Here is a 12,013-nt window from a genome sequence, read left to right as displayed (position 1 = left end):
ATCGACAAACTATCGATGTGATTTGGTAAAAACTTTAAACGAAAATCAACCAAGTGACTTTTTTTTCGCTATCAATTGATAGATTTATCTGCACCCTTGGCTTCACTGGCAATCTTGCCTGCACAAAAGTTCGGCGCAGTGTTCATTCATCACAACATTACAATGATATCAAACTGAACTTGGAAACGGATTTTCAATTGATGTACAATACGGCACCCACAAGATTGGAATCGAATGTGCTGGCCATTCCACGTTGGATCGACTTGGAAAAAATGAATCAAAACGAGAACGAGAAATTAGAGTTTGAATTTACTAGACAATCAATTCTTATTGATTTTAAAAACATCAAAATAAAACTTAAAGAACTACTAGACATAAATGAAATAGCTACTGATGACGAAAAGCTGCCAATTCAATTATTCAACCTAAACTCGACTATCACTGATCAACTTAGGGAAAAGGTAAAAAAATGTTTCCTGACAGTAAAATACAATCAGTAACGATAATTTTATTCGAAGGCCAAAGCAAACCGAAATGCGGAACATTGTCGGTTGCACAAATATATTTTAAATCAAGAACTAGCTAACGAACGGGTTATCCAAAAATGCTGGAGTATTATGGAACGAAAACCAATAAAAGTCAGGTAAAACCATGTATTCACTGAAAAAGCTTTATTGTGAAATTTCACTTCCAATAGATCTATATTCGTTAAACTTTTTGTCGAAAATTATCCATCACTACCGAAAGAAGGGAATGAATTGTTCCAACAAAGAATAGGTGTTTATCGAGAAACTGAGCAAATGGCTAGTCACGATGCTCTACTTCCCTGGAAACCAACGCCCACATACCAACTGGAATCGATTCTAATTCGGGACCCTGATTACGGAAACACAATCGATTTGTTGTCACGTGCACAGGTTAAAAAGTATAATTCACTCACCGGAACTTCAACTCATTTATATGTAGAACCGTTATCCCTGCGTTACGAACAATTAGAAGTCGTTACATTTGAGCAATTGTACTTTGAGAATGTCTGTGGCAATGTAATCTGTATTATCACGACTAAAATTTCATTTTGATAACTTTATTCCTTGTAGATAGAGATGATGAAACTTCGTGAAGTATTCAATAGTAAATTTGATCAACTAAAAACGTTAAAAAATAATGAAATGGAAATTGTCCTTAAACGCAACAGCCGGTTACGTATTATTCAAAGTGAACTATCTATCATATCCAAACTCTTAGATATTGCTAATTTTAAATCAGAAACCATAGTAGATCCATACTTTCAACCGGACGAAATTCCTGAGACTATAGTGAACACGAAAAACGAAGAAATATCTGTGGCTCAATATTTAACTCCCAGCATGGAAGAAGTCCTCGCATTTAATCAGGCGGAGAAAATTCGAAGACAGCAGGAGCTAATGGCAGATGATTTCAAAGACCGTGCCCTCATGGTGATGATGGATGGGGTTCTAAAACATCGCTGGGAAGATGAAATAAAAAAAACAACGCCAATTCCCCATTGCATAGTACAATCAACCTAAGCATTTGAATTAAAAATATTCTAAATAATCAGTTTAATTGCAGGAAACCGGAAAAGATCCTCAGTATTACAATGAATCTGATATCAAAGAAGTAAAGGAATATGAAGAGCAGCTTATTTTTGTGACTCAAGAGCGATTACGCTACAAACAATTACTTGAGGTAGAAAAAAATCACATTGTTGAAAGTCTAGAAAACCAGATTAAACAATTCAACGTGAAAGTTGGTGAATGCTTACTGGAAAAGATGCGTATAGAATCGGCGATACGAGAAGAGGAATTGCGGATTCTTAAAAACACATTTTATAACCAGCAACGGCTCATTTATGATCGAAAGACAAGTTCTTTGCGGCATGGTATTGATGATACGCACAAGCAAATCGACGATTTAATGATGATAATAGCTGAACTTCAAGAAAAAGTCAATGACAGTAAAAATTCTTACGAAACACTCAATACTAAAGATAGAATGTTAGACAAGCAGTTCAAAACGAACTTTTCTGACAATGCTCAGATGGCGATTGTGGACCAAGCCTACAAAATCTTCAAGTTGTTTAGTTTCGATGTATATTTTATACTACTTACAATATTTAAATTTCAGGAAGCGCCCGAAAGTACAGCTGCGAGCTGCGGTTACCGTATCTATATTTCAAGACTTAGCGAAAAGAATCACAGCCAAGAAAACATGTCAATCTAGTGACATGCTTATTCCACATGAATGCATAGATCACCTTGCAGCGTGCGAAAGCTTAGATAACGTGAATAATTGTCCCACCGGCATGGACAGCAATGTGTGGCAAACTTTATGCAAAATGAGACGAATCAAGATAGAGAGTGAATTCAGAGTACAAATAGAATATAATTGATTCATTTTCAAACCTAAAGTCTATTTCCACTTTTCAGCTGAAAAGTTGCGAGATTCAATTAGCAGACACAGAAGCAGCTTTGAACGCTTTTCAAAGAGAACTTACATCAAAAAAGAATATGTTGAATACATTAGAAAACAGAATGAACGAGCTACTGAATGAAAAGGTATACTTGATTTTATTTTTGGTTAACCCTTTATAAGGCAGCAACTATATTGCCACCAACAACTTTCGTTCTTTTCTATTTAATGATTACGAGCTGTGATCAGTGATCAGAAATAAACAATAAAATTTAATGACATTTTCTTAGGCTCGGCCCGTTAAAGGGTTAAGGCTAATTAACAGAAAACACCTTAAAAATATAAAACTTTTAAAATATTCATTTAGTTTATTGATTTTTACCTAACAGCTTTTCACATTTTTGTTGGTTTAAATTCTAATTATTTTCAAGATTTTTGAGTTTTCAATTATTGAAAGATTTTAAAACAGACAAGTTTGATATTTATTGTGAAATGGGGCCATCCAGATACCACGTGGACAGTTTGGAGGGGAGGGGGGGGGGTCGGCAAATGTCCACGGTCCATTCAATTTTTCTAGAATTTATATGGACAGTTGTCCACGGAGGGGAAGGGGGGGGGGTCGAAAGTGTTAAAAATCTGTCCACGTGGTATGTGGATGGCCCCTATGCTGATTTGTTAATTCAAGTTGGCATGAAGAATGAATAACAATACCTCATTTTGATCCTGATATGGTTTAGATAGACGGTAAAATAACAAAAAATAGTACAAAAACATTGTTCCATCAAGAATTTATGAATAACAAATCTTGATATTTTAATAATAAACTAATAACTTGCATTAAAAATGACGAAAATAAGTGGACCAGATATTTTCGAATTTTTTAACCAATAACCTCCCATGCCAAAATATATAACTGAACATATTTTAAAAAATCAGCATCGAACCACTTACGCACAAAACGCACCTTGAATGAGATATTCGAAAATAAAGTCAAATTTCTTATGGAAGGTACACCGGTGTATGATATCAAATTTTGATATTAATTTCATACGCGTATTAGACACGTGAATATCTTTCGAATAGCTTGATAAAACCTCATAACTAAATATATTGTTGATAAGTTATGATTTTACTATGCTTTCCCACCCGGCACTGTACAGGGTCAGGCACAATTCTGGGTCACTTTTACGAAAATATGTCTATTCTCACGAAACTGAACAATTTTTATAAACAGTGGTATTTTTCTTAACTCAGTTGTACGATTGAATTGATTTAAATTTGCAAATGTCACTAAAATAATAATCTTGCTAAATGCATTAAGCGAAGCGTCCCATAAATGCAGTAGTGTTACAATTTACGGAGCTGTTACAACAATGAAATAACTTTTTTGATGGATTTTGACGATTTTATAGATTAAATGATCTTGAATGCCAGAAATGATCAATAATTGTTTCTGCTAAATGAGTAATGTTTTCTTTTCAACACGTTTATACATACATATCAGCTGCAGTCAAACTAATTGCTGATCAATAGTACCTACACATCAGAACACAGAAATAGACTACAAACCGTTGCTAGTTGATTATTTTTCTGAATTTTTATTCAATTTTAAACATTCAGACAATACGTAAACTGACCCATAACTCTAGAGTGACTATATATGTAGACCTGCCCACATAGGCGTAGCCAGAGGGGGGCAGGGGGGGGCCGTTGCCCCCCCTCTAAATGTTGACATTGGTGCAAAATTTTGTTTTCAATAACTCTAATAGCACAAAACGACATTTTTAGCCCATAGAAACATCTGTGTAAAGTATCAGCCAGAACAAAAATAATTAATTGAAATGCTTGCGCTATGTTGCGTGTCATCGCACAGGTTTTTCAGTTGATCCACCAAGGATATTGCAGCGGCAAAAGTACCGGGCAAATCCTGCATCAACTGGTTCGGAATATTGGAACCGAGCTGTGACAATTCCCTACCTTGATTCTCTTGTAACCTCACTGGAAACACGGTTCGATGAAGATAGTGCACCTGCCTACGCGTTGTCCTTGCTGCATCCCGCTAACGTAATACGCATTTCGTTGGAAGAGTTCAAGCGCAAAACCGAAAATTTCGTAATTTTTTATGAAGTTGACAATTTTTTTGGAGAGGTGGAAGTTTTGTATTAACATTGCAGCAGTATGATAGCAGACCGTAAGAACTTGGAAGAGTTGGATCTCATAGATCTGCTAGCTAAAACCCGTTCTTTCTTCCCTGCGATTGAGAAAGCAGTTAAAATGGCACTTGCTCTACCATGGAAACATGCACGATTGAACGCTCGTTCAGCACATTACGTGAAAACCTGGCTGAGGTCAACAATATTTGAACAGCGGTTGAGTGCTCTCTGCTTGCTGAGTGTTCATCGGCAGATGGTCAACAACAATCTTGAAAAGACACATGAACCGCTTCCGGGACGTTTGACGTTTGATGCCCGAAGATTTTATTGAGAATCTTGACTGTGTCTTCAATCTTCACGTCCTTGGGAGGCTTTGACAGGATGTAGTTGAGATAGCGGCTGTGCGAATGGGTGTCCAGCTTCCGGAGAAGTAAACGTACCTTCGCCGCATTATTCAGCTGGCCTGCATCGTTCTCGAAGAGGTCCTGGTAGCGGTTAAACAACAACGTCCGAACGTAACTCCGTTTTCTTCGTCGAAGACAAACTCGATGATGTTCGAAAAGAGGAACTCCAAAATCTTCTCCGGGGTTTGATACTGACGCTGCTGCTGCTAGACCGCTATCCGCTGTAAAATTTGGGTCATTTTGTGAATCATATCTTGAATTCCCGGTTGCAGCTGCTGATCAACACTATCTTCTGCCATGTTCGTGGATTCTTGAGATCCTCGTCGCCAAAATAATATGTCCGAAGGTTTGAATGAACTAAAGAGTTTTTAGTAAAGAACATCTATTTATATTCACGGTTGGACAAAGAATAATCAAATTTTCCACTCTGATGTCAAGGACAACTGGTTGCCTTGATGTAACAATCACTAAAGACTAGTATTTGTTTCTATTTTTCAAAACACACAACAGTCGCTTTTACGCGGAGGATACGTGCCGCGTAAAAAACGCGTAAATTTCGAAATCCGCGTAAAAACCGCGTAAATTCTAGAATCCACGTAAAAACAGCCGCGTAAAAAAACCCGCGTAACAAGCGACCTGAGTGTACCATTTTTTTACTTCTAAAATTTTGAAGAGCTTATCCACCCCCCCCCCCCCGACCCCCCAATTTGAAATTCTGGCTACGCCCATGCCTGCCCACGGTGTTCCACAGACCGTTATTATAAAAAAATCACAAGAAGGTTGTATGCAAAGCCACGACCGCAAGGTTGAAGTAGAATACTTTTACAAGAAAGATAACCTGGCTGCTTGCGTGTCAGTCATTTTTTCTAGTAAATAAACGTTGACCATTCATTGGCAGTATTGTAATTTCTTTTCGTCTGATATTTTGAATGAAGTTCATTGGATATTTTTAAATTTTGTGCAAATGAGAAGTTGAAGTGCTGCCGAATTGCAATATGCACATTTAATACGACATCATTAAACGGGAACGGAACAAAGGCTACGGTTATGCAGAGCGCGAATGCCGGCGCGATGCGATTCGCCTTACCGTGGTGAAATGTACAGCTCTTGTTAAGGCGAAGTAGAGCTATACATTTCAACAGATTTCGTCTTGCCGAATGGCATCGCGCCGTTATTTGCGTTCTGCATGACCGTAGCCAAACACTAAGCGACGCAAACACGTAATAATAGTCAGAGTATGCATGTAGATGAAGATAATTAACTTTGGATTATAGCGCAAAACGAGAAAATATTAACTCTTCAAATAATCATTTGTGTTCTTCAAATTTCAGTTGTTCAATTTAATATCCGATGAAATGTTTGTTTATTATCTGATGAAGCTCTTATATAGGCCAAATGATGCATTCCCAATTTACTAGGTCCATAACTCTGCCGACCGTGCTTGGGAAAGCGCGGTATAACGACCGATCAGAGGTTGAATTTTGTGTTTTGACAAGGCTTAAGAGTTTTCAATAGTACAATAGTTCGAATGATAAAATTGCAATTTCATGCATTTGGTAGGAATCTTAGAAGATTTTCTAATCGATTGCTGCAAAAACGAAGGAAATCCATCGAAAACTAACCGATTTATTAAATATAAATTTTTCTCACTTTTTTCAGTTTTAGATTTTCATTTTACATCCCTATGTAGCCGAACTTCCTGAGAAAAGTATTCTAATTCAAAATTAAATCTTCATTAATTCATTTGTTATAAGGACAATTGTTCAATTTATCATAGGATGTAGTGTTTATCTTACATCTCTGTGTTACCTTGATAGTGAGGACTAAGGCGCACGGTCAACACAATGAGAAAGGTGTTTTCACATTGAAAACTAGACACGGCTTTACTGGAGGAAGTGTTGGCAAATGCATCTACCGCTAATACCACCGCTATCATACGAAAGCGCGTCGTTTCATGTGGAGAATATCAAAAACGAAAAATGACGCGCGTCTAAGCATAACCCGAACTGTTTCGCCGTGCTGCTCCCATTTACCTTTACATCGGCCTCAGGGAAGTACCGGCTGCATCAGCCGCTGAGGCTGTCACTATACTGCTATTGGTACCAAAAGCTATTAACTCTTCAAATAAGTGTGTTATTTGTTCTCAAAAGAACAATTGTTCAATTCAAAATCGGATTTACGCAATCGCATCTCTGTAATATTACCGACAATAATATTCTTCTGAACAAACTGATACAACTTTCCCATTAGGCCTCTGCCATAATAGACGTGAAAAGCGACGCGAACCGATTCGCTCAGCTGTAGGTTAATGTACAGCCATCAGTAGAGCTGTACATCAACCTACGGCCGAGCGAATCGGTTCGCGCCGCTTTTCGCGTCTACTATGGCAGAGGCCTTAGAGAAAGGTGCTGGCTGATGTATTCACTTCATGCAAGCCTGCTGCTGATGCTTCCCGCTACCGAACTGAAACAGCATTTTAGTGAAGGGAGTGTCGTTGCATCAGCTGACCCTGCTACTATCGATGCTGATATACCCGCTGCAACAGCTACGCTATGCATAGCCATGCCACAGTTGTGGCCGCTATACGCTGGCCCAACTGCTGAGCACCTGCAACGCTATCCGTAGCCATGCCACAGTTGTGCCCGCCATTGGTATCCGCTGTACCTGCATATGCTGGCCCTGCTGCTATCGATGGTGAGATCCACTGAAACTGCTACGCTTATTCGCAGCCATGCCACAGTTGTGGCCGCTATCCGCTATCGATGGTACCCACTGCTCGCTCCCGCTTCTGCTAAGGGAGAACTGCTGTCGTCGCTGTTCAGAACTACTATGAGCGGCTTCGATTAAAACAGGCTCTTATATAGGGATGAAAATAGGAATGAATTATTTTACGTACGTGGTGGAATGACAAAACTTGAAAAATATGTGTGACTTCATTCTGGTTCAGAGCGATCATTTGATAAGCTCCACCTCTTTTTTCAGTTTCTAAAGTTTTTCCTCAGTTTCGTAGCACGGATGCACAAAAATGATTTCTTGTCGAGCTGGACCGATAGCACTCTCATTGAAGCAACAAAATAACATGTTTTGTGTCGTGTTGTGCAGCTTGGTTGAAGAAAATGTTCCCGTCCCCATGTCGCATGTAAGCAGATTATTGTGTTCAGTAGACAGTAGATAGTGTATCCAGCGAATAAACACCGATGGTGCTCTCACACACGCAACGGTTTTAACCCGTATCTTATTGCGGTTTGTAACATCAAGCGATTTCGTTTGCTCGCTGTTGCGTGTTGCATCATGTTGCAACTTGGCAGCTGGTAGACGACGAAATTCTGTTTATGCTGATTGATTGAATCGACTTCATATTAGCTCTGCATAGTCGAACTAACTGCTTTTGTGAATGCGTACTAACAGGGCAGTTTATTATTCAATGTCGGTTATGCTGATCGCAGCGTTTGCGCTGCCCCTACAGTGGGGGGTTTACTAAATAAAGTGAAAATTAGACAACTACAACAGAATTTGATTGCATTCCGTACAGAATGTCTGCTTGTGTTGATGCCAGAAAATTATTAACCCTCAATTATTTTTTTTATTTGCCTTGAAAAAAGCATGTTGCGGTTCAAAATCGGTTGCTAATTACAACCTTTGAGCTGCCCTAACATTGGGGGAATTAAGATACACGGACAACATGCACCGTGGAAGCTATTTCACATTCAGTAAATTAGACGGGTGCGACAAATTTAAATTGCTAGGATGCAACACAGAATACTTGCTTGCGTTGACAAAAATTATTAACTTTCAATGACTTGTTCATTTGCCTTCAAAAAGGCATTTTGATTTCCAAAATTGGATTTCCTGATGGCAATCTTCATGCTGCCCCAACACGGGGGGAATAATGGCTGTCTGGCGACACACGCTGAGAAAAACCGCGCTGCTCCTGAGACGTGGTGACCAACCACAGAGCTAGTGCTGCTGCCAAGGAAGGACGACTGCTGTTGTCGCTGTCTAGAACTATTATGAGCGGCTCCGGCTGAAACAGGCTCTTATATAGGCCAAATAGCATGTTTTCAATTGCAAGGTATATGATCCTGTCGACCGTGCTTGGGAAGCAAGTGTGAATAATAAAATTACAATTATCTTATTTTGGGAAGAATCTTAGAAGATTTTCCAATCTATTGCTGCAAGAACGAAGGAAATCCATCGAATACTAACCGATTTATTAGCATTTGAAATTGGACATATTTTTCACTTTTCTCGGTTTTAGATTTTCATTTCACATCCCTATGTAGCCGAACTTCCAGAGAGAAGTATTCTACTTCAAAATGCGCCAAATAATCTGAGTACACCATTCGATTCGTTATGTCGTTCTGAATCTCTGGTCAAAATTTCAAAATCATCGTACGGTACATTTTTGAGTAATCCCGAAAAAAATTTACGATGTATTTTGTGGTGAGAACAGTTAATGGACAATGTTTTTTATTGTAACCATAAAAAACATGGTATTTTTACTGTAAGCTTGCGAACTTTTTCTGTTATTATCATGTTTTAACAAAGTTTTTTGTTGTTGAATCTACCAACGACAATAATTTTACCATGAAAAACATTGTCAGTGACTTCTAAATGTATGGGAAAAGGGCCTGGGAAAATGCTGTTAAGATACATAACAACCCCCCTTTTTCAGTGGTGGGCACCATTCCGCTAATTCGCTAATTCTCTAATTAGCGACGCTGAAATTCAGTTAGCGATTTAGCGATTTCGCTAATTCTTGAGCTGGTTAGCGAAACTGTTAGCGTCGCTAAAATTTTGGCCTTCGAAACGCTAATCGCTAATTCGCTAAATTTTGTAGAAAAGCGACAGTAGAAATATTTCGAAAAACTGTGAATTGCTGATGGCGTGCGTAAATTGCTTCGAAAGATGAACATACTTTACTGCGAAAGTTACTTTTGTCAGTTTTTCTAACCTAGAATGCACAGTGGTCGGAAAAGGCAATTTGACGAACTTAATTCATTTGTGCTTAAACGGTTGATGTTAGCCAAAGACAATGTTCAAAAGAATTGTTCACAAAAATATAACGGAAATGTTGATAAGAAATTTCTTTATCATGGCCTACTATCATAAAAATCAGAAATCTAACTTTTGATACAGCGAATATACATGGATAGATTCTTTAGCAAAGTTGTAGAACTTTTCAAAATATGAAACTTTGCGGAAGATATCGAATTTCTATGACGTCTATTTACTGAAATACAAAGTATTTTCGCTGTCAACCCCCTCAAATTTAGTTTTTCTAGCATAACTTTTTAAATATTGTTTTTTCAAGAACATAATGTTCTAGATAAATATGACCAACATAAAAACACAGGTTTCTTTCGAAAACAGCATGTTGCTACAATCGTTTTATACTGAGTTAGAGCGTTTTTTCATTAAATTATTTCCCAGAGTTAATGCGTATAGGGGAGAAAGAGGCAAACCGGTGCACATCATCAAATACTCTTTTTAAAGCTTGTATCTTGTACTATAAGCTAGTTAAACTTTGAAACTTGGCAATTCATAAATGAATGAGTAGAGTGATGTTTTAGGTATGTATGTTTTTGAGCTTTTCTATACAAAAATGCACAAACTACCCGATAAATGAACGATGATGAATTTATGAAACAGATAACTCGCAATGCTTTCAAAATTAGTCTTTTAGATTTTGGCGCTTCTCCAGATAATTGGCCTGATGGAATATTGAAATAGTTAATAATGTCCTCACCGTGAAATAATACTTCATGGCAAGTAAAGCCAAGGATATATGGACATCAACAAACGAGCAGTTTCCAACAATAGTGTTTGAATTTTGATGCGGTAATCTCCCGGCCAGATAAAATGATCTGTAGTATTGTAGCGCAACGTTGAATTGCAAGCAGATCATTTGCTGGTTTCCATATATCCTCGGTTACTTACCAGCTACAGTCGATATGTTATAATACACAACTGGAATGGTCAGTGGATTAAGACTGTATTTTCCTATTGAAATTTCGCTAGTGGGTGAGAGAGCACCATTCCAATCAAAAGGAAGACAGTGGCACTTCGATCCCGCGGATATTGGATGCACCTATCAACAACTAAATAAACCTAAGGAGTGTTCTCACTAATTTTAAAAGTATTGCGATTTATCTGTTTCATAAATTCACAAATCATCGTTCATTATATAGGGAGTTTGTACATTTTTGTATAGAAAACCCCAAAAACATACATTCTTAAAACATCACTCTACTCATTCATTTATGAATTGTCAGGTATCAAAGTTTAACTAGCTTATAGTACAAGGTCTAAGCTCTAAAAAAAATATTTGATGATGTTTACCGGTTCGCCTCTTTCTCTCCTATACGCATTTAAATCTGGGAAATAATTTAACGAAAAAACGCTCTAACTCAGTATAGAACGATTGTAGCAACATGCTGTTTTCGAAAGAAACTTGTGTTTTTATGTTGGTCATATTTGTCTAGAACATTATGTTCTTGAAAAAACAATTTTTAAAAAATTATGCTAGAAAAACTAAATTTGAGGGCGTTACTAGTGAAAATGCTTTGTATTTCAGTAAATAGACGTCAAAGAAATTTGATATCTTCTGCAAAGTTTCAAAATTTGTAAAGTTCTACAACTTTGCTAAAGAAACTATTCATGTATCTTCGCTGTATCAAAAGTTAGATTTTTTATTTTTATGATAGTAGGCCATGATAAAAAAAAATCTTATCAAGATTTCCGTTATATTTTTGTGAACAATTCTAATGAACATTGTCTTTGGCTAACATCAACCGTTTAAGCACAAATGAATTAAGTTCGTCAAATTGCCTTTTCCGACCACTGTGGAATGGAGTTCCGGTTATCGTACAAGCCACAGGAGCATTTTGAAGAACAAGCACAAGGTCTAGATTGAATTTTCGCCACACCAAGAACTTTGATAAATTGCAATGCGCTTGAAATTATGACAACTTTGGTTCTACTTTTTCGATTCAGATAATAATTGAATTTTTAAGAAAACATTCC

The 12,013-nt window shown here is 37.5% G+C and overlaps 1 protein-coding gene across 1 annotated transcript in view; it reads left to right on the top strand.

Moving 5' to 3' along the window:
• Window positions 1-12,013, top strand: part of LOC129717179 (cilia- and flagella-associated protein 43) — a 133,921-nt gene that overhangs the window by 117,291 nt on the left and 4,617 nt on the right. Inside the window, exons 2-8 of the mRNA XM_055667026.1 lie at window positions 83-461; window positions 519-643; window positions 698-1,043; window positions 1,098-1,532; window positions 1,591-2,093; window positions 2,146-2,389; window positions 2,448-2,576. Of these exons, the coding sequence (XP_055523001.1) occupies window positions 201-461; window positions 519-643; window positions 698-1,043; window positions 1,098-1,532; window positions 1,591-2,093; window positions 2,146-2,389; window positions 2,448-2,576 (2,043 nt within the window). The 5' untranslated portion in view covers window positions 83-200. The remainder of the gene's footprint in view (window positions 1-82; window positions 462-518; window positions 644-697; window positions 1,044-1,097; window positions 1,533-1,590; window positions 2,094-2,145; window positions 2,390-2,447; window positions 2,577-12,013) is intronic.

Source organism: Wyeomyia smithii, chromosome 1 (genome assembly GCF_029784165.1).
Source record: "Wyeomyia smithii strain HCP4-BCI-WySm-NY-G18 chromosome 1, ASM2978416v1, whole genome shotgun sequence".
NCBI lineage: Eukaryota > Metazoa > Arthropoda > Insecta > Diptera > Culicidae > Wyeomyia > Wyeomyia smithii.
The sequence above is the reverse complement of the archived record's forward strand: the minus strand, read 5'-3'. Positions and strand labels throughout refer to the sequence as shown.